This window comes from Hyperoodon ampullatus, assembly GCF_949752795.1.
Source record: "Hyperoodon ampullatus genome assembly, chromosome: 5".
Classification (NCBI taxonomy): Eukaryota; Metazoa; Chordata; class Mammalia; order Artiodactyla; family Ziphiidae; genus Hyperoodon; species Hyperoodon ampullatus.
This window is the reverse complement of record NC_136918.1, coordinates 17,081,788-17,106,102: the sequence shown is the minus strand read 5'-3', so window position 1 is coordinate 17,106,102 and position 24,315 is coordinate 17,081,788. Positions and strand designations below refer to the sequence as shown.

General features: G+C 42.7%; 1 protein-coding gene across 2 annotated transcripts in view; it reads right to left on the bottom strand.

The window, feature by feature from the left end:
* Positions 1-24,315, bottom strand: part of MED12L (mediator complex subunit 12L) — a gene marked incomplete at its 5' end in the record, with an annotated part of 320,500 nt that overhangs the window by 284,233 nt on the left and 11,952 nt on the right. For both annotated transcript variants that reach the window (XM_079705501.1, XM_079705502.1), the window contains 2 exons: positions 636-827; positions 6,926-7,030. In XM_079705501.1, coding sequence (XP_079561627.1) covers positions 636-827; positions 6,926-7,030 — 297 coding nt within the window. The remainder of the gene's footprint in view (positions 1-635; positions 828-6,925; positions 7,031-24,315) is intronic.

The window sequence follows — 24,315 nt, the reverse complement described above, 5'->3', positions numbered from 1 at the left end:
ACATTTTGTATTATTGGGATTGTAAGATTGTTGAATCTGTGCAGTGTTTCCCACGTGAGGAAAACGATCAAAGGCAAAGATTTTTAAAAGAACCCTCCCTTCCCTCCCCCTTCTCAAAAAAGCGGGGAGCTATGAATAAACCTGCCCATTTTGTACTGAAACTTTTTCAAAGACGGTTTTCAAGCACACAAGGATTCACTATCTTTTATCTCACTTGTTCGGAAGAAGAGTTAGTTTAAGAATTTGGATGGGTACTTTTCAAGACAAGGAAATAACATTAAAGCAAGGATTTCTATTTAACCCATTTGGACATCCTGACCTAAAAAACTGAAAATGTAACAGAAATAAATGAAGTCTCACTGCCTGTTTTTGATTTTAAAACCCTGTCTACCTAATATCCACATAAACAGCTTCCTGTGTAGAATGTTTAGGTCTCTAGATGTCCTAGGCACCACATGCCATCAAAATGAAGGGGAAACAGCCTATGTGCAGCACACACCTAGTGCAGGATACCTGCCATTGAGACTTTGAGTTTTGGAGAGAATTGGGGAAAAGAAACATATACTTGAACATTATCTCAAATGTTTTCATTTCTATAAGGCCTCAATTAAAACAATGCAAGAAATATTTAGTACCTTTTTTGCCAAAATAGCAAGTGGTTTATTTCCTGCTAAGTCAGAGAACCAACTATGAATCGCACTCTGGGATCGAGCAGTAACCAGCCAATAATTATCTTTAGCATTAACTTGTGGTTTCTTCTTTCCGGTGTCCTGGAAAGTGTTAAGCTTTAGTTTCTCAGCTAATATGCTGCTAAAATAAGCTCCAATCTGTGGAAGAGAAAACAGTTTAAAGACAATAAGCAAGAATGTTAGTAATGTACATATTAGTATTTTATTTTTATTGTTTTAATAGAAAATCTTCAAAGAGCCCATTGGAAAATAAAATGGGAATTTAAGTCCTTGAAGCTAAGAGTTGTGATTTCCTTACACTAACATAATGCAGAAACTCCCACAGCACCTTAGTTTCACTACTAACAAGTAGTTCAAGGGAACAAGAAGGGAATTTGAAAATCCCTATAGGATAAAATTCATTACATCCTGAATAAATTTCAAGAGAATGGGTTCTGCTTTCATCTTTAGATGTACCTCTCCTTTTTCACAGTACACACCCATTTGGAGAGAATTTTTTTCCAGAGAGGTGTTGCATATAAGATCAGAACCTGGTAATCACCCAGTAATCATTGTTTTTCTTGTTTCATTTTAATAGCACATAAATTTGGAAAGGAAACTCTGTATTTACACTCAGTGCTTTAAAAAAAAAAAGTCTAGAGAAATCTAATTTATTTAAATGGCAAATTATAAAAGGTTCAATTAAATTAAATATTCAACATTTTTGATTGGGCTGCCAATTTCATGAGTACAAGTGTTCAGAAAGAGAAAGCTAGTGTGGCTTGCTCTGAATGAAACAAAGTAGCAAAGGGAGCTTCCTGTGAATGACTAGCATTTTCATATTAACCAAATTAAAAGAGGACAAAGGAAAGACAAAGGGACAAGAAGGAAGGGGATGGAGTAATAGCTAAAAACTAAATGAATCCACAGAAAACCTCCTGGAATTTCCAAGAATCCTATCACAGCATCACATTTTGTCCCCTGGAAATTCTCTAATAACAGGATGTGGACAACAATTTCTAACAAATACCTTCAATAAGGTTAGCAGACAGTGGCAACCATGATAAGAATAAAATACCTACCCTGCTGCAGCAAAATAAGAATCACTACCTTAGTTAATGCTCATGACTCAATAAACAATTAGTCTATAGGGTGGAACACAGTTGGAAGCAATTAGCCAAGTTTATCTACCAGGGCGAAAAGCTGGTAAACATTTTTTTTAATGTGAATTGGCATCCCTTGATCCTTGCGATTGAGGTACAGTGAAAAAGTCTGTTTTGCTGTGTTGAGGTAATATGGCAATAAAAATGATAGTAATTAGAAAAAAAGTCTGAACCTTATTTTTTTAAACAACTTCATAGTATTCTTTTTTAAGCAAAGTTTGCAGAATGTCCAGAGAATAAATTAAATGCAAAAATTCACCAAAAAAAACAGCTATTTGAAAACAAGCAGCCAAGCGTAACAAATTGTTTAATTTTAAATTTCTCAATCAATATTTGGTCTTTGCACAAATGGCACGAAATACCTACCTATGTAGATTGTTTCATATTTAAAAGATCTCTTATTTGCAACCATGTATGATCATTTTAATCATAATAAACAAAGACATAAAAAAAATTTTAACTAGTCTAAGTACTGTCAAAGAAGAAGACCCACGGTGATCTGAAAAGACTATTCAATTAAATCAAGCCAATCACTGATTTTGCAAATCAAGAGATTTGCAAAAATTGTATTAAAAAGGAAAAGTCTGGGCAATCTCTTTTGCAATTATACTCTTTTCTATGTATTTAATAATAGCAATGGAACATACTGGCTGTATATACGTTTTACTTCCTAACAAACCTTATGAACAACTGCATAAATGTAAACAAAGTCAAAATTCCCAAAAAAGCACAAGCAGAGAAAATGCACATTAGGAATCGAAAAAAAAAAAAAATCAAAACATGATCATACACTTAATTTTATTCTATCAGCAATATATTCACATTGTTCTAAAATCGAGAAAAAGTTAAGAGCCTCATTCCCAAGTCCCAATGCCTAACTCCAAAGAACCACCTTGATTAGTTTCTTATGTGTCTTTCCGGTGTTTCTTCATGTGAATACACATGAACAAACACGAATATATTATTTTTCTCTTATATCTATACCTCGTTATGTACATTGAGTAAATGTCTGAGAGCCTTCCTTCCACATTTGTCTATGGAGAGCTTCCTCATTCATTTTTACAGACACATAATAATGTACTGTGTGGATGTACCACATTTTATTTAATCAAGTCCCCGTTAATGGACATTTGTTTCAAACTTCTGCGATTACAAATCACATTAAAATGAATAGCCTTTCCTATTTGTTATTTCATACATGTACAGCTATAGCTTTCAGAAGAATTTTCAGAATTCAGATTGTATGATTCTGTAATTTTAATCAGCATCGTCAAATTACCCTCCATAATGTTTATACCAATTTGCACTCCCTCAGACAAGGTATGAGAGACAAGGTTTAACTTAAAACTTGTTTCCATCCATCCACAGCTATTTTGAAAGTAATTCATTTGGTAAGAAAATGAACAAGTTTAGTGGCTATACTATAGGTCATGTATTTCATATTCATTAGATCAAATTCCCCTCAGAAGGTTTGAATCCTTGAGTAAATCTCACAGGAAGGATGAGAGCAGCAGAAGTGGTAACGGGTGCTATTTCCATTTATTCAATTATTTAAATTGACATAAAACTTCATACAACTGAGAACAATTTGGCGGTTCCTATACACAAGGCATTCATACTTTCTGTTATGGACAGAATTGTGTATATCCAAAATTCAGATACTGAAGCTGTAAGCCTCAATGTGACTGTATTTGGAGATAGAGCCTTTAAGGAGGTAATTAAGGTTAAATGTTCATGGACCGATAAATGCATAAAGAAGATGTGGTACACAGATACAATGGAATATTACTCAGCCATTAGAAAGAATGGAATAATGCCATTTGCAGCAACATGGATGGACCTGGAGATTATCATACTAAGTGAAGTAAGTCAGACAGAGAAAGACAAATATCATATGATATCACTTATATGTGGACTCTAAAAAAAAAAAAAAGGATACAAATGAACTTATTTACAAAACAGAAACAGACTCACAGACTTAGAGAATGAATTTATGGAGGGACAGATTGGGAGTTTGGGATTGACATGTACACACTGCTATATTTAAAATAGATAACCAACAAGGACCTACTGTAAAAAACAAACAAGAAAGAGAGAAAAAAAGTTAAATGAGGTCATAAGGGTGAGGCCTAATCCAATATGACTAGTGTCACTAGAAGAAGGAGAACACCAGAGATACCCGCACACAGAGAAAAGCCCATGTGAGGACACAGTTAGAGGGCAGCAGTACACAAGCCGAGAAGAGAGGCCTCAGGAGAAACCAGACCTGCTGACACCTTGATCTTGGACTTCCAGCCTCCAAAACTGTGAGAAAATAAACTTTCTCAGAAAATCAAATTTCTGTTCTTTAAGCCCCTCAGTTTGTGGTATTTTGTTATGGCAGCCCCAGTAGACTAATGCACCTTCTAACCAAGTAATATGCTGCTGGGAATTTATCCTAAAGAACAAAAGCTATATGTTCAAATATGACTATAGCTTCTTTATAAATAACCATAAGAAACAGATAATAGGCTAATTGCTGTACACCAGCAGTTTCAGTTATTACAGCACATAAATGATGAAATGTTATCTATCCATTAATTACTATGAATATGAATACTTCAGCCTCAAGGAAAAGTACACACAAAATGATATTACTTCTTCTTTAAGTATATAAGTTAAGGAAGATGAAAGTTTAGAGATAGATGGTAGTTATAGTTGCACAACAGTGTGAATGTACTTAATGCCAAAGAACTATACACTTAAATATGTTAATGGTAAATTTTATGTTATGTAAATTTTACCACAGTGAAAAAAAAGTAGAACACAAATTACAACACATACATAATTGTAGTTGTGATGTTTAAAAGGTATCAAGCAAGATTGGAAAAAGACTAAAAACGCTGTGTTTGGTCAATAGGACAATCTGTAGAAAATAATTCTATTTTTTTCACATCACTTAAATAATACTTCAGTTGCCAGTTTAGCAAATTACATATGTTTGTGTATGCATGTGTGCATATAAAAAGAGATTTGAAATGATACACAAACTTTTAACAATGGTTATGTCTGGTTAAGAGAAAACAAGAATAGAAATTCATCTGTATGCTTGATTTCTTTTAATCTGTAGGCATGATTTTTTAATTTAAAAAGTATTTTAATATTCAAAAATAGAAATAACTCAAAAAGGATGAAAAACAAACCTTAAAAGAATACAAACAGAAACAGATAATTCCATCTATATATCTAATTGTTAACATAACCACAAAGAAAAAAGACTTAATTCAAGAAATTTTTAATACAACACTCTGACTACACACTTTTTAAAAAAAGAAATTTATTTTATTTATTTTTAAATTTTTGGCTTCATTGGGTCCTTGTTGCTGTGCACGGGCTTTCTCTAGTTGCAGTGAGCGGGGGCTACTCTTCATTGCGGTGCACGGGTTTCTCACTGCAGTGGCTTCTCTTGTTGTGGAGCACGGGTTTTAGGCGCATAGGCTTCAGTAGCTGTGGCTCGCAGGCTCTAGAGCGCAAGCTCAGTAGCTGTGGCGCACGGGCTTAGCTGCTCCGCGGCATGTGGGATCATCCCAGACCAGGGATCGAACCCGTGTCCCCTGCATTAGCAGGAAGATTCTTAACCAATGCACCACCAGGGAAGTCCCTCTGACTACATACTCTTAATGAAAGTTAGTCTAAAGACAAAAAGCACGGTAGAGCAATTGTAAATTTTACATAGCAATTTTGTTGTTGGAATGACACTGGTATAGTTTATTCTGGAACTTTTTATGTATATTGTAAGATAGAGTAAATGAATAAACATGCTAATATTGCTGGGATCCAGGATTCTCACCTTAAGAGAAAGGAGATACAATGATGGAAAAGGGAAAAGCATGGGAAAGACCCTGTGGTACTGACTTAGAACAGATGGATGGATGGATGGAAGGAAGGAAGGAAGGGAAGGAGGGAGGGAGGGAGGGAGGGAAGAAAAAGAAGAAAACAAACCTAAATATTTTTGCCATCTCTGTCCACTGAAAGGGCCTACAAGTTGTGACACTGAAGTAGCCATGAGCAAGCTGGGCACCCAGATCTGGGATGGGGTAGGAAAAGAACAAGATGGCCCTGGACTATGTTATTGTACCTCAAGTGAGGAAGTGCCCAAAGGACTGGGTTGGGGGGGGGGAGGGGGTTGTCCAAAAGGCCCAAGAACCAGGTTAAAGGTGCCCCCACTGGCCAAACGTGAGACAGTGTGAGCATCAAAAAGAAAACTGAAGGTCCTACAACTGATTTTAAGCAGAGTTCAGGGGTTCAAAGTGATACTGAAAAATGGGGTGTCCTTAACAAAAGAATGCCAACTAATAAACATACGAGGAATAATAACTACAAAACCATCATTTCGAAACCATCAGCAAAATAAATCATTCAGCAGGAATCGACAATTGATGCTAAAATCATAGCATAACATTTTATTGGACAATAGGATATTCATATGGTCTCAAAGTATCACCCTGTGGAGATTACTACAAGGAAATGATGACTACTTTTGCAATGTAAAGAGATGGCAGACACCACCTTAAGTGATCAAACAGTATAACCAATCATCAGGCAAACTAACACTGCATGTCTCCTGATATGCAACGTAGTCTTTGCACCAAAAATATTTAACCTGAAAAAAAAAACCTGACAACAACAACAAAATGAGGGACTCTGGACCGCCTGCCGATGCCAGGGACACGGGTTCATGCCCCGGTCCGGGAAGATCCCACATGCCGCGGAGCAGCTGGGCCCGTGAGCCATGGCTGCTGAGCCTGCGCGTCCGGAGCCTGTGCTCCGCAACGGGAGAGGCCACAACAGTGAGAAGCCCGCGTACCGCAAAAAAAAAAAAAAAAAAAAAAAAAAAAAAAAAAAAAAAAAAAAAAAAAATAGGGTTAGGAGACACGCCAGCCAAAAGCAGTGCATGATCCCTGATTGGACCCTGGGGCAGGACAGCATAAAGGATATCTGGGGGAAGTTTGAATATGGGTTGTGGTTTCAATAACACAAATTCATCAACATTAGCTACCATGGGTCTCACATACGTATGCTCTTTCGGAAGTTTTGGGAAGCGATGACCATTACCTTTGACGGGTTAATTACAATATTTCTAGCCGAGCCATGCTCATCTCCAGTAAAGGCGGGCTGATTGTTGAAGCCTTGCTTTACATTCACAGCGGTAAGTTCATCCTGTGGGAGGAAAGGTACTGATTAGTCCGAAGGATGTCAAAGCTCCAACTGAAGCCAACATCCTGTAACCTCAGGAATGACGAACTTTGCTATACTCTGTAGAAGAGAACTGTTCAACACTCACCAAAGAAAGAAGCAACAGAGGTTTAAAAATCAATATATACATGTGCAGAGAGAGAGAAAGCAAATGTGTCAAAATGTTAACAACTATTGTCTGTAGGTGAAAATTCTTCACTAATAAAATTGGAAAAAGAAGAAAAAAGCAACCTCACCCCATAAACGTAAACTCATAGAATGTGCAGACTGGAATTGTTTCTAGAGAGCCCACAGCTTGACTGCCCCTACCTTGCCAGCCCCTGTGCACGTCTCTATGCTATGTTCCAGAAAACTGGCTCACTCAACTTACCCAAGACCCCACAGCGAGTTAAAGACAGAAATGAAGGGCTCCTAGGCGCAAGGCTTGTGATAACCTACACACCACCACAGCCCTGCAACTGAGGGGAAGTTTAGAGCTTGCCAAGCTGTTCATACATCTCGGCTCACCTCACCTTTACCAATTATGAGGCAGATGGTAGGCGTGTGTCTTCATGCCTGTTTATGGATGAGAAGGGTGAGGCTTGCTCAGCTAGTACAGTAACTGGACAAAGCCAGCACTGAAAGACCATCTTCTCAATCCTAGACTAGGAAGAGAAATTTCCATGACACTGTGCACCAGAGTACAAATGCCACAGGAAAATGTGGTCTAAAAATACATAGTTACAATGCGTACCCTCCTTAAAAAAGATCTCCTACTGGATAGATATAGGAAAACTTTCCTTACCAAGGTCACAACACATCAAAAATAGCCCAAGGCATTTAAAAAAAAAAAAAAAAAAAAGACCTTCCCCTGCCCAGATCATTGAGTTGTAGAACTAAATCAGAGTTCCCAGAATACAGACTTGAAAGAATAAAGGGGAAAGGTTTGCGTAAACGAAGCTACCTTCTGCTCCCCTCACTTCAGGCCAAGAAATGGTCTCAGTGACACCTGGGGTAATGGTAGCCACAGCACAAGAATAAGAATATACACTCACTCTTCACAAGTAATTGCTGTAAGTGTAAAATGAAAAAAAAAAAATTCAACTGATCAAATCACTGCCATGATTAGGCAGAAAGCCTTAGGCCAAAATCGTTAACGACATATAGCACCTGAAAGGTCACCTTGGCTGAGAACTGGGGTCTCCTGGAGTCATGCCGTGTAACTTTACTTAATTGTGTGTGCTCTAGCTGATACCTTGGGCTAGGCACGGTTCTGGTGGGCTTTCAACAAACCCCGCTACAGGAAGCTTAGCTCTATGGTAATCAAGTCTCCTCCCAGCATGGAAGGTAGCTGGAATTGGGATCCGCACAGAAAATGAGTTGCATGTATGTATCAGAAGACATCTCAAACTGCTCCCGCATTTTCAAATAAATTATTTGGAAATCTAGGGCAAAACTACATAATGCATATTTTAAGTCAAAAAAAGTGTCAGTCAACTGAAATAAAACAGGCATGCTAATGAAATTTCTGCAGCCTCAGAGTCTAAGGAAGAAGGAGGCACGTGGTGTCACGAGGGGAATGGGACGAGAACGTGGAATTTTTATCTTTGCTTTAGCATCAGAGTAATACAAGAAACACGAATTGAGTGATCGCTTATGTTTTTACTAAAAATACATCCTGGGTTAATCAAGAGGGAATGTGTGAGGCTTTCAGGACCCGTTAGTTCCATTTAGTGCTGCTTCACTTTCTATTCTAAACTAACCCCTGCTCAGCTAGCTGCTTGTTGTGACTGACCGCTAACCACTGGCCTGGACAGACATGCCACACACACACACACGCACACACACAGGCACGCACAAATACACACACAAAATCGCCAGAAGGAAAAGAACATGGAACCATGGTACCAAGTCTGTCAGCCACATCAGATGTTCCTCAAACTAGGATCCACACAGGTGCTGCTGGGAGCCTTGAGTGCTGCGAACTTTCCACACTTGTATTCTAAGTTTCATGAAAATGCATCCAGAGTCTGACCACTTCTCACTACCACCGATGCCTCCCCCAGGTCAAGGCCACCATCATCTCATGCCTGGACACTGCAACAGCTCCTAACGGGTCTCTTTGCTTCTCCCTTTGCCCTCTGAAGGCCACATTCAACGCAGCAGCCCCAGGGAGCTTTGGAAAACTTGAGTGAGATCATGTCACTCCTTGAAGCCTGCGATAACTCCGTACCTCAGAATACGAGCAGAGGCCCTATGAGGTCCCACACGTCCCTGAGTGATCTGGCCCCTTATACCTTTCCGACCTCATCCCTGACCACACTCCCCTTGCTCACTGCCCTCCAGCCACACCGGTCTCTCTGCAGCTCCTCAAGTGTCCAGCTGGACGATCTCCAGCCTCAGGGCCTTGCATGGTCTATCCCTTCTGCCTGGATTGCCCTTCCCTGGTTTCCACATGGCCAACTCCCTGACCACCTTAAGTCATGTCCTCGATGAGAAATCTGATGACCCTATTTGAAACTGGAAATGCTCACCCCATTCCCTTCACCCTAGCACTCCTAATCTTCCAATAATCCATAGCACTGATCACCTAAAACCCCACGTAATTTACTTATGATGTATCCTGTCTGTCTCCCCCACCAGAAGATAAGGCCTGTGAGAACAGGGGTCTTTATGTTGTTCACAGAAGCATGCCAAGAACACAGAGCAGTGGCTGGCACAGAGCACACAGAGGCATTCAATAAATATTTGTTGAAAGAGTAAATAAGTGAATGATAACCTGTTTCGAACAATTAACATAATAAGTATATTCTGAATCACTACCCCATGACGTTGAGGTCCCTAATTCTGCTTGGATTTATGACTAGAGCCACTTAACCTCCCAGAGCAGTGGCTGTCGCCCCATCAATCCCAAGGCACCATCCTAAAAGCAAATATTTTTAAATGCCCTTTTTCCAAGTCTGAAATGAAATTCATAGACAATAACTTACCAACATTTTTTTTTAAATCAGTGTAATGCCTTCACTCCAAAAGTTTTTTTCAAAATGAAAGTAAGTTATAACAACATAGGTACTTGAAAAGAAAACCCTCAGGCATACACAACAAGACCTCTACTACCCAAAAAGTGTGGTCCATGGGCCATCAGCGCTGGCTTATTAAAAATGCAGAATCTCATTTCAATCAGCTTAACAAATTCTCCAGGTAATTCATGGACACATTAACCTTTGAGAAGTGGGGCCCTAGGAGACATCAAGATTTAGTAAATGTTTGTTCCTATACCTAGGATCACCATAAATGCAGTCAGTGCAAAATGCAGACTGATATAAGTGTGCTGTATTGCTATTTCAAATTATCAGGAACGGCATGATGTGAATCTTCTGTAATGGTGAAAACTCTTAGTAAAATTTTCAAACCAACAAAATAAAATCTTCTCCCACTATATTAAAACGCAATAGTTATATTCCTCAGAGACTCAGTGTATACCGACTGTGTATTAAAATCAGGCCAAAAAAATACTTTGAGATCATATGTAAATAGATTCCCACCTGGAACAGAGAGAAAACGACTTTGAAAGTTTGCTGGCACATATGACAATCCAGTGGGACACAGGACAGTTCTTCATTGAGGACATCTAGCACGCCTGGCCCCGCCCACTAAATGGCAGTAGCACCTCAATTGTAGTGATAGCCAACACCTGCTCCCAGAGTGTCACCACACTCCTGCAGAAAACCAAAGTTTACTGAGAGGACTGCTTTTACCTTTTAAAGCCCTGCCTCTGAAAAGGGGAATCCAGGTTTCAGAAACAGGGAGTTTCACATTCACACAGGCCCGGCTCCTGCTGCAACACCATGAGGCTGGGACGTCCAGCTCCAGCCACTACAGGCCCCTACAGCTCGCAGCTGTGGATACAGGTGGAGGCCTTGCTGACCCCAGGGTAAGGATGACTAAGTGGAAATGCACACAAGGGGGACAAGAGCCCAGGCTCTGCAATAGACTGTCTGAATTTGAACCTCCAGCTCCACTGAAGAGTGACGCAAAGCAAGCTCTGGAACTGTTCCCGGGCCTCAGTTTCCTCAACTGTGAAACAGGGATGGTAAGAGTTTCTACTACTATTATCTCCATAGCCCAGTTGAGGAAACAAAAAGCAGAGAGGTTAATTAACTTACCCAAGGTCACACAGTGGTAAAGAACTCCAAAGAATCCACGTTCCTAGCCACCATGCTATATCAACATGGCCAGCAATAAGTATTACTGCTGTTGTCTGTGTCATATTTCTGGTTCAGGAAAGTGATAACCTGAAGCTTCAGTAAGCACTCAGAAATACAAAAGATCTGCTTCAGAAATTAAAAAGACCTTGGCCTTCAGTAGTGGTTCTCAAACTTTTGCATGCCATCAGAATCCCCTGATGGGTCTGTTAAAGCACAGCTGCCACTGGGGCCCCTCCCCCCAGAGTTTCCAATTCGATAGGTGGGGGGGTGCCCAAGAATCTGAATTTCTAACAACTTCCCAGATGAGTGATGCATATCCAGGGACCACACTTGGAGAACCTCTGACATAAAGATTTGGAGTTGGTGGCTTTCTAGAAAACCGGGGCATTCCCATGCCCAGCATCAGGGCTGCACTCACCACCAGGAAGAAACGGGCTGCTCTACCTTAGCTCAGGAGCAGGAAGTCCCAAGAAGAAAAGCCTGGTCAGAATTCTCTGCCACACCCCTGTCCCCACTCCAAAGCTACACACACACACAAACACACACACACGCACACACACACACACACAAGGATCAAGGAAGAAAACAAGTCAGAAAGTTTCTCTTTCACTCCTTTAACTTCTCATACACCCACGAATAAAAACACCGGGGCTGCAGAGTGCTCAATTAAATCAGGAAGCGCCCAGAGCTGAAACAGAAGGCTGGAAGGCACTTCTGTTAAAGTTTACTCACAGAGAACTCTAGGTCAGCTTCCTAGAGAAACCAAGTGAACCGGAGGTGAAAACCAAAGCGTCACAACCAAAACATGCACCCTGATGGTTTTTCTCCTAAAGTTTCTTTAAAGAGTGAAAGTCAACAGCAAGAATCCAAACACTGAGTTAAGAGTAAGATTCAGATTCCAGAGTGTTTACTATTGTTGTTTAGACAGTGTTTCTCAAACTCCAGTAATGCACAAACAGACCCCTTTGAAAGGAAAAACATCCTCTCTTACCCCAGGATGCGTGATGAACCCAATTTGGGATAATGAGATAGGACATGGGTACTTAACGGCATTAGGCAGCGCTAAGAGATTCAGAACAAGATGTAACGTGTTATACGAACTCAAACTACAAACTTTTATGACACTTTGCTCTGAAGGTCTTTGCCAAATCTAATCAAGCAAATATGTAAGGGAGAGAGTCCAGATTTTAAAACAGCATGCCTCTGAAATCCCCAAGCCAGGGGACACAAATAGCTTCCTCTTGCACTAACCTTGAACCTCTCCAAAGGTTTTTCTAAATAAGAGAGGATAACCACCAAAGTCCTTATCATGGTCCTAACAGAAACTGAAACTTGTTTTGCTACACCTAGTCAACAATTCTCATAAAAAAAATAGAACCGTCAGCTGCTACTTTGCCTATTTGCAAAGCTGAGACAGCTAAACCCCTCAAAACTTGGGGACACAACCAACCACTAATCACGATCTTAGCACCAAACCCTTTGCAGTAGAAGAACTCCTTTGTTGGAGGTTGAAAATTTTCCCATTGTACAGTGTGGGGAATAAAGAAAAATAAAGTGCCAACCATGAACTCAGAGAGTTTTAAATGTTTTTGTTTATCATTAACAGCAGCGGGGGCAAAACACTGTACACACATGTGTGAGCCCTAATACCTACTCAGCCAAGAGGCAATGCTAGCTGAGAACACGCATTCAGTCCGGCCTGGTGGCCTAGGGCAGTGGTGCACCAGGCCAGGTTGTGTATGATTTCAACAGGTTTAAAACGGAATTGGTCCAAAAGTAACCTCAACACAGAGAGAAGAAATCTCGGCCACTCCGTCGTTGGCTTCAACGAAAATGATAAGCCTTAAAGCAATTTTAGGGAGACAGGTAACCAGAGACAAACAGAAACAAAAGCCTAGAAACTGGCCCATGTTCATATGGAAGGCCAGCATTCACTCTGCATTTTTGTATTTTATACGGATACAAAAGTCAGACCTTCAATATTTTGGGTGAACTCCAAATGCATCCATAAATCTCGTGCATGTACCTTGAACTTCAGAGAATGATGTTATTTTTTGGATCACTTTCAAAGCAATCTTTTAATTTCAATAAATGTTTCATCAGGAAAGTGAAAACATTTTGATGCTAGTTTGGAAATTGCTTAAGCTCTTTCTCACTCAAGAGGGGAAAAAAGTCGGTTTAGCACAATTTTCAATGACCATCTCAAAAGCAGATAGTAAATACACACACACAAGGTGCACACACAACCTCCTCCAGACTTCTCACCGCAAAGAACACATGCAGAGGTGCCCGATTTCCTCAGTCACCTACTTGCAACTAACAAACTAACTCAATGACTGTCAACAGACTGGACAGAAATGCCCAGCAGGCATGACAATGCCACAGCAGTAGAAGATGTCTCTCTATGCACTAGTTAGGCTGTGTTAGCTAGGGTCTTACCCCACACAAAATTTTTTAAAACAGCTTTATAACTGTTTTCCCTAACTTGTCCGCCTGTCTCCCAGAAGAGCATTCTCTGAGACCCCTGAGGATGTCTGCAGATCCCATTTGAGAAGTGAGGCTATGATAACACCCATCATGGATAGATTCAACAGTGGGTTTTTTTGGTTTTTTGGCCCCGCCATGCAGCATGCGGGATCTTAGTTCCCTGACCAGGGATTGAACCTGCACCCCTGCAGTGGAAGCTCAGAGTCCTAACCACTGGACTGCCAGGGAATTCCCAGAATCAATAGTCTTCAGGCAACACTTAGGGTTAGCAGATACAAATGACCCAAGAGATAAGGGAAAAATCCTTCTCGCCTCAGACCTCATCATTAACCAGTTCTATCCATACTTCCCTCAAAACGTGTCTCACATCTAGTCCTTCCTCTAAAATAATACACACAGCCATCTCTCTACACTGCGGCCACTGTCACAGCAGGCCCAGGTTGCTGCTCTCCACACACCTCCCCTCCTCCGTCCAGACCTTCGCGTCAACCCAGCCTGCCCACTGGCCCCTGATGAACCTTCCTGAAACACGTTTTCTTTTCTGCTCTCCCCTATTCGAAAGCCTCAGAGGCTTCCCACCCACCCCACCCCACCCCACCCCACCCCACCCCACCCCCGCCCCAAAGGACCTAAAGAGAACAGAAGCATCTAGCACAACACTCTACAGATCCTCAATAACATCTGTGGGCCTTCTCTGCACCTAACTCCAGCCTCGACTCAAAACACAATCACCGGGCTTCCCTGGTGGCCCAGTGGTTGAGAATCCTCCCGCCAATGCAGGGGACACGGGTTCGATCCCTGGTCCGGGAAGATCCCACATGCCGCAGAGCAACTAAGTCCATGCGCCACAACTACCGAGCCTGCGCTCTAGAGCCCGCGAGCCACAACTACTGAGCCCAAGCGCCTAGAGCCCGTGCTCCGCCACTGCAGTGAAAAGCCCATGCACTGCAATGAAGAATAGCCCCCGCTCGACGCAACTAGAGAAAGCCCGCGTGCAGCTACGAAGACCCAATGCAGCCAAAAAATAATAATAATAATTAATTTATTTATTTAAAAAAAAAAACCACAATCACCTAGGCTGGGCATTAAACCCCTCGAACAACCAAGCTCCACCTCCCAGTCTCACTTCCATTCTGAGTGTCAGAATCACAGAGATCTGAGTTTGAATATACAGCCCTACCTATCACAGGGAACAACATAAGTGACCTCTCTGCACCTCAGTTGCTTCAACTGAAGTAAGACAAGAATAACTCACAGGGCTGAGGTTACATAAGATAAAATGTACAAAGTTTAGCACGGTGCCTGGCCCCATATTAAGTGCTCCATAAATGGTGGCTACTGGTATAAAAAAATTAGAGCTTTTTTTTTTAACTTACATTTAATCTATTTGACTATTATATTCCTTGCCACATACACTGTCTTTTCAACCTCTAAGCCTTGCCTGATGCCATTCCCATCCCCTGGAGTACAGCATGAAATCTCTTGCCTTCTTCAAACCCCAGCTCAGGGCTTCCCCTCATTTGATCAACAAATAACGAAGTATACATCACTGTGCTAAGTACTGGGGATTCCATAGTGAGCAAGCTGCAAGTGTGGTAAATGCCCCAAGGAGAAGTACTACCTGCTCAGAGCACACATGATAGGGGCTTAACCTAATCTGAGAATTCAGAAAAAATTCCCTGAAGAAGTGGCCTTTGAGCCAAACTCTGAGTCTGAAATAGGAGTAAACTAAGTTAAGAGGAGGACCCTTATTATAGCAGGGTTGACATTTTGCGTGAAGTGATACTAACTCTACGAAGACCACGAAAAGTTAGAGATGTATATTGTAACTGCTAACTCAATCGCTAATAAAAATAAAATGTAAAGAGGCAAACTAAAATGTCAGTAGGTAAGTTTAAATTATTTTTAACATAGTTTAAGAATCCAGAAGTGAAATGGTAAATAAATCTAACCATATCAGTAATTGGGTTAAGATTCCAATTAAAAGACAGGGATTGCTAGAATGGATAAGGAAGCAAAACCCAGCTACATGCTGTACTTTAAATGTATTAAGACAGATAAGGTGACAGAAAACTGATGGAAAGAGATATATACCATACAAATGATGAACTTAAGAGGGCTGGAGTGGCTATATTAATACTGGACAACGTAAGCGTCAAGATAAAGAGCATTATCAAAGATAAAGAGGGGCACACCATAATGATAAAAGGGTCAACTCATCGGGAAGACGTAACAACAATCACGGGCACTGTGTGCCCAACAAGAGACAGGAAGAGCGTGTGTAAGGTCTGTAGTCCTGGGAAGATGAAAGAAAGAATGCTGTCATGGCAGGAGCAAAGGGATGCAGGTGTGAGGTGAGACTGGGCAGTGGGTGGGGATAGAATACACAGGGTCTTGTGGACCAAGTAAAGGACTTCTATCTTTACAAGAGTAAAGGGTTTTACCCACACACCTATGGTCAATTCATCTTCGACAAAGGAGGCAAGAATATATAATGGGAAAAAGTGGTGCTGGGAAAGTTTAACAGCCACATGTAAAAATCAATGAAGTTAGAACACACCCTCACACCATACACAAAAATAAACTCAAAATGGCTTAAAGACTTAAACATAAGACATGACACCACAAAACTCCTAGAAGAGAGCATAGGCAAAACATTCACCAACATAAATCGTACCAATGTTTTCTTAGGTCAGTCTCCCAAGACAATAGAAATAAGAACAAAAATAAACAAATGGGACCTAATCAAATGTACAAGCTTTTGCACAGTAAAGGAAACCATAAGCAAAACAAAAAGACAGCCTACAGAATGGAAGAAAATATTTACAAACCATGAGACGGACAAGGGCTTAATTTCCAAAATATACAAACAGCTCATACAACTCAATAACAAAAAAACAAACAACCCAGTCAAAAAATGGGCAGAAGATCTAAATAGACATTTCTCCAAAGAGACATACAGATGGCCAATAGGCACATGAAAAGATGCTCGTCATCACTAATTACTAGAGAAATGCAAATCAAAACTACAATGAGGTACCACCTCACACCAGGCAGAATGGCCATCATTAAAATGTCTACAAATGACAAACGTAGGGTGTGGAGGGTATGGAGAAAAGGGAACCCTCCTACACTGTTGGTGGGAATGTAAATTGGTGCAGCCACTATGGAGAAAGTATGGAGATTCCTTAAAAAACTAAAAATGGACTTGCCATATGATCCAGCAATCCCACTCCTGGGCATATATCCAGACAAAACTATAATTCAAAAAGATACATGCAACTAACACAACATTGTTAATCAACTATGGTCCATTATAAAATAAAAACTAAAAAATAAATTAATTTTATAAAAAGATATATGCACCCCTACGTTCACAGCAGCACTATTCACAATAGCCAAGACGGAAGCAACTTAAATGTCCATCGATAGATGAATAGATAAAGATGTAGTACATATATACAATGGAATATTACTCAGCCATACAAAAGAATGAAATAATGCCATCTGCAGCAACATGGATGGACCTAGAGATTATCATACTAAGTGAAGTAAGTCAGAAAGAGAAAGACAAATACCATAGGACATCACTTATATGTGGAATCTAAAATATGACACAAATGAACTTATCTACAAAACAGACCCACAGACACAGAGAACAGACCTGTGGTTGCTAAGCAGGAGGAAGGCAGGGGAAGGGATGGATTGGGAGGTTAGGATTAGCAGATGCAAATTATTATATGTAGATTGGATAAAAAACAAGGTGCTACTGTCTCGCACAGAGAACTGTATTGAATAGCCTTTGACAAACCATAATGGAAAGGAATATGAAAAAGAATGTATAGATAGATATGTATAAGTGAATTACTTTGCCGTACAGCAGAAATCAACACAACATTGTAAATCAACTATAATTAAATAAATTTTTTGAAGAAAAGAGTAAAGGGTTTTATGCAGTGGGGTGACATCATCCAAACTGAATAGGTCCACAGTGGGGACAACTGATTGGAGCCAGTCAGACCAAACAGGAGGCCTGGGAGAAAGGGGATTGGGACGGGTTAGAGGCTCTCTTAAGACATGAGAAGACAGTAGCTAGGACCAAGACAGAGGCGGAAAGAAAGGGAAGCATGGAGGGATATTTACAGGGCTACTCGACAGGGCTTTTGGTAACATGTTGGATGGAATGACAAAGAGTGAGGTTATCAAGGATGTCCCCGGGTTTCTGGGATAGCAAGAGCTCTTCAAACAGCGTATAGCAGTGTTAGGGGATTTTTTGGAGGGAAGAGGAACAGATCACAAGTTCAGTTTTAAATGTTAACTTTGAGGGCTTCCCTGGTGGCGCAGTGGTTGAGAGTCTGCCTGCCAATGCAGGGGACGTGGGTTCGTGCCCCGGTCCGGGAGGATCCCACATGCCACGGAGTGGCTGGGCCCGTGCGCCATGGCCGCTAAGCCTGCGTGTCCGGAGCCTGTGCTCCGCAACGGGAGAGGCCACAACAGTGAGAGGCCCGCGTACCGCAAAAATAAAAAATAAATAAAATAAAATAAATAAATAAATGTTAACTTTGATGTAGCTGGCAAAACAAGATATTTCTTACAGACATTTAGAAGTCTAGAGTGCCCAGAAGGTAAGGTCCAGTACCAGGCCAACCAGGGACATGCGGAGGAGGGTCTAGAGACAAGCTCTGCAGGCACTGAATTGTGTACCCCGAAAAGATAGGTCAAAGTCCTAACCCCTATACCTGTGACCTTATTCGGAAATAGGGTCTGTGCAGCAATAATCGAGTTAAGGTCATGCTGAAATCGGGTGGGTCCTAATCCAACAGCACATGGCTAGTGTCCTTATCAAAGAAAAGACACAGAAGGAAGACGGAGGCAGAGGTTGGAATTATGCTGCCACAAACCAAGGAAAGCCTGGGGCTCCCAGAAGCTGGATGAGGAAAGGAAGGATCCTCCTCTAGAGGTGTGGCCCTGCCTCCGGAACTGTGGGAGAATTTCCATTGTTTTAAGCCACCCAACTTATGGTATTTTGTTTAGGAAGCCGTAGGAAAGTAAAAAGTCCATGTAGGAGAGGAGAGAGGGGAAGCTGTGCCCTATCCCTCAAAGCAAGACCACCCTCTAAAACCAGGACCCAGGCCGCTTGGCAGCAGCAAGGGTCTACAACGCAGAGTCTACTACGGCTGAGAAAAGCAGCATCACTTGGCTCTGTATAAGGGGACACCCCGGCGCCCTGCATCACAACAACAGGGACTGATTTCTGTTTGGATCTCTTCTAATTGACAGGTCACTTAACAGCTGTTTGAGAAGTTTAGGAAAAAAAGAAAAAAAAGGCAGGGTAGTGGGCTGTTTCCACAACGCAGCCAAAATGCTTGTAAGAGAAGGCACTGCCACCAGCCTCCTGAAGAGAGAGCCAAGGGAAGGGGCCAGACTGACTCAGGGGAGGCAGGACTCCCCTAAAAGGCCACCTAGCATTTCCCCTACCCCCACCAACATCTCTAACATCAGGGCCACATTTGCATGGAGGCCACATCTGAAACTCAGGTCTTTACACATCCACCCTCGTCTACACGGCTATTAATATTCACCCCCATCCAAACCACACCTGCAGGCCATCAATCACTAACGGTGGGGACTCAGACGAACCCCAAAGGATATGAGCTCAACACAAAACAGCAAGTCCTATCTTGCACACCTGTACCGAGCAGCAGGCAAAAGAGAAGAAACGAAAATCATGGTTATGGTAATACTACTCTGGCCTTTACGCAGCATATTCACGCCCGTCTTCCTAAAAGCCAAATGGCTCTGGCAGGATGGGTGCCCATTTACAGGCTGAGAAACTGAGGCTGAAGTGGGGGGAGGCAGTGAAATGGTTAAGCGGCCATGTGAGAATCAAGCCTCCAAGAGGCCCAATGTGCTCTCCAAGACGGTGAGATCTTGGAGGAGATCAGTATGCTTCCAATCAACCTCAACGAGAATCCTGGCTCCCTCCTCTCCTGTGAAATGGAGATCCACCTACCTTCCGTCGTAAAGAATAAGAGGAAATCGTATGTGAGGCACTCGGCGCTTTAAAAATGGGCTCATGGGAGTTCCCTTGTGGTCCAGTGGTTAGGACTCTGCACTTTCACTGCCAAGGGCCCGTGTTCAATCCCTGGTCGGGGAACTGAGATCCCACAAGCCACCCGCCGCGGCCAAAAAAAAAAAAAAATGCTTATCACGGTCATTATAACTGTGATTTTTCACCAGGCAGCACATCCAGGCCCACACCACGCACCACACGTCCGGGGATTCAGCCACGCTCCACAAAGCGAACGGGAATGTCCACCGAGGAGGACGTGCTGAACACACGAGGCTCTGGGGGCCTGACTCCCCGTGAGAACCTCCCTCATCCTTAACCATGAGGCAGGCAGGTCCTCCCCCTCCACTGAAAGTGGGAGAGACTCTGATTCAAATTACCTCCAAGTATACTAAGCATTTATTCCACTCGTCTCTAAATAATTGTAGCCTATTAATTCACATTCAAATCACCTTCAAATGCATGTCACCCTCTGATATCAAACACCTGGATGTGGCTCTCGGGAAAATTGTAGGAAAACTGCCAGAGAAAACCACTTGAACTTCTAGATTTGCATACGCAGAAAGGAGGAGGGGACTTCAGGTGTCCAGAGTTGATTCTGCCCAGAACTGGATTTAAGGCAGCCTCAGGAGGCCATTTTCTCTTTGGATCCCCCATTGCTCAGGTAAGTCACCGTCCCACACAACGCGTGCACTGCAGTCGCATCTTAATGTAAGCTCTTCCTGTAAATCATACTTTTCACTTAGTGCTGAATCTGCCTCCCACTGGGCTAGGTGATCTGAGGGCAGAAAAAACAAACTCAAGCCGTGGTTTCTGTCCTCTGAAGTTAACTGTCCGGTGGACTGACTCACTGGGCCCCTTACCTGGATCCTGCTGTTCACTTCCACCCTACGCCTAACTGCATCCCTGACGCCACGTGCCTGGAGGAAGGCGTGTTGTGCGATTTCCACCAAATGAACTGCAAATTCACAACGAGGAAAGCTTCTTGGGTGATAGGGATGGAACGGGCACCGGAAAAATCTAGTAAAACTGCAGAATACCCTTCTTCCTGCCTGGAAGGGGGGAAGAGAGATTGGAAAGGTCTCTTTTTTGCTGCTGCTGGTGGTGGTGACGTTGTTCATTTGTCTACCCGGAAACAGAGAGGCTAAACCTACAATTCTGAACCAAGAAAGCAAATGTCCGTGAGTCCACCTCCGAAAAACGTAGTCCCCAAGTCAACCTGTTAACGCCTCTCAGCCTCCACCCTTTTTATTTTCGGGAGGCTTGCTCATTGCCACCTCTTCCATGGAGCTTAGCCAACCTTCCAAGCAGTTCTGGCAGTTCACCGCCACCAAAGCCGCCCGTGGAGGGCTGAATAACAGGTATTGAAGGCGAGGTTTAAAGCATGGGACGATAAACCAAAAGCCCTTTGAGTCATCAGACCTTCAAGTAAACCGGTTCGTGCCACACAGGTGAGTGAGGTGAGTGGGGAGGCGGGGAGGGGAGTCCGAATAGTCATTCCAATCTAGCCTTCGGGTAATTCTAGATACCTGCCGTATCTCTGAAGACTGAGCCCAAAAAGGTGTCACTCTGAGATGCTCAAGCAACAGGACCTACTGCCACCCCAGGTGAACGGTGTCCAAGAAATGGAAGCATTTTCCGCACTCCCCTCTCCTTCATTGCCTTTGACCAATTTGTCACCGACCGCCAGTCCCTCTTCTCCAGTCCTATTTAAAGCCCAGATCTGTCGGGCTCTTTTTACTTTGTGCTTTGGTTACTACAGCTGCCTCCCTCGCAGCCTCCCCGACTCCACTCTCTCCCCATCCGGATTTATTAGGCATGAGCTAGTGGGATAAATCTGACAGCGGGACCTCGTGAACTCGTCACCACCACCCCCCAACCGCAACCCGCCAGGACTCCAGGACTCCAAGCCCCCATCTGCAGAGACACTGCCTTTTCCCCTCCATGCCTCGCTCATCCCACCTTCAGCTCTTTCTTAGGAAAGAAAGTGTACAACCTGCCCAGACTCACTCGGGTCCTGTCCCTCACACCTACATCCTCCAGGGAGACCTCCAAGTATTCCAACCCTCTCTTTTCTGAACTCACGCAGCATTTTTAGCCGCACCATATAGAGAGCAGAATGGCTACAGCACGGGCTCAGGAGTCCAATTCCAACTCCATCACTATGCAGCTAAAGGACCCTGGGCAAGTGAAGTGACCCCTGGGACCGCTCTCCTGTGCCTCAGTTTCTTCACCTGTAAAAAAGGAGATAAGAGTACCCACCTGAGAGGTGTTTGTGAGGCTGGCATAAAACCAAGCATGTAAAGCACTCAGAATAACCAACACAATCAAGGCTGTCTATCGTGATGGAACGTGGCACTTTATACCCAATACTGAATGTATACATTATTCCTCAGTTTTAAAATAAACAAAAACCAATGCATGAGTCATTTTTAAAACTGTTTTATGTGCGTCAGTGAGCCAGATGTTAATTTCTGGAGCTGTGCTACCCAGAGTGTGGTCTGAAACTGCAACCGGTCCTCAAGAATAATATGCAAAAATTGAGAGTGAGTGCTTGAAAACTTTCATAGCAACTTGACATTGCCACTACATTCAAGCAGCATTTCATTTTTCTAGTAATTCATTTTTATCATACATTTATATCAGTCTGCAACAGATTGAAAATTAATTTTAAAGAAACTTGTCCTTCACCATAGATATTTTGAGAAGCGCTGCTCTAGAGAGGACAGAAGCCGACTTCTATTTCTTTCCTGCACACCCACATCGCTGAGTGCTGTGGGAGGCACATATCAAGTACTAAGTAAATGGAAGTATAACTTCGCAAACATTTCGATTACTTAATAATGACTTAAAAGCAGATCTCATGTGAGTAGTCGAAATGTAAATGGTGTCTCCAGTTCACGATCATTTTTTCCCCAAGGAGTTGACATTTAGTCTAAAATTGACCAAAGAGTGAAAACAGCTCTGACCCCAAAAATACTTTCCATACTGTCTACTAGCAGCACTGTGTAGAGTTTTAAAAAAAGAAAGAAAGGAAAAAAAAAAAAAAAACTCTAAGCAATGTCAATATTAACCTTCCCCACAGAACTCAGGAGAAATATAAATTATTTAGCACTGCCTTGGACACAGTTTTGATAGAGCCTCTCTCTATACCTTTATGTAAACCAGCATCTTAGCAAAAAATTCCAATGACACTTCAGACAAAATACATTTTTCTTAGTTCTTCCCTGCTGCCAATGCCTTAAAATGGTCCTAATCTCAACAACCTCAATAGATTAATCCATGAATGAAATGGCTGGAAAAGGAAAGCAGCAAATTCCACCAAATTTTAGTTGACAACAAGGCGGCATTTGCGTAGCTGAGCTGTGGCACGTTGGATGTGGGTTGAAGGCTGAGTTAATTCTTGCTGAGGAAAAGCTTTGCACATTCAAACTAACTCTGGAAGTGCTTGCAGAAAATCAAAGGTAAACAGGGAGTCCTGTATAGGTCCTGCATCCCGTCCTTTCTCAGAGGCAGCAATGCGTAACACTACATATAAGGTGTCACTCCCAGTGGGACCTCAGTCCCCTGGTCCCTGGACCGGGTCAGCCTTGCTCCAGCAGACAGCCCTCTCTCTCCAGCAGATTTAATCTCTTCCTCTCTCTGTCCCCAAAATCTACAGACACGTTCAAGTTGAGGATTCAATACACTCTTGCTTTACTGAACTACTTGCAATTCCTCCAAAGACTGTGTCCCATTTCCCATGTCGGTGCCTTTGCTCACACCCTCTGCCCAGAAGACCTTGTCATCTGAAAAACACCCACATTTCTGAAGACTTTTCTAATCCTCAAGAGAGATGACCCCTCCCTCATTGGTTTCCACCACCGCACTGAATGACTTCAGGGCTCTGTGCCACACAGGACTGTCATCTCTCCGCGCAAAGCTTCTCAACGGTAGGAACCATGTCTTATACTTCCTGGCATCACCGTGCCCTGTACAGGGTTTCTGAGAACCACTTGCTAACAATGACTGCCCCGTTACCAGATCCAGTCAACAAATCTTTCTTTTACCCCTACCATACCCCAGACCCCCTCCCTGCCTCTGGTTATCAGTGGAGGGGGGAGAAAGGACATCATCCTTGCTTCGTGAAACCTACATTGGTTGGAGGACGGAGCACAGAAAACACAAAGCGTGCTAAGGAGCAAATCATCACACTGCAGTGACAAGGAGAAGGCAACCAGTCAGCAGGAAGCGCACGTGCAAAGGCCCTGAAGAGGGAAACTGCCAAACTAAGAGGAGGCCAATGGAGATGCCCGCTCTCCCTTTGGACCACTCATCACCCCCACACCCGTCTCCCTAACAACTCCCCTCCTCGGAGGTCCCGCTGCCAGTGTCTAGAGTCTGCCTTCTCCTCCCTCTCTCTGCACACGCTCAACAGGTAATCGCAGCCATGACTTCAACCAGCCATGCACAAATCACACCCAAATCCAGATCTGTACTACTGCTCTACAGTTCAACCTGGATTC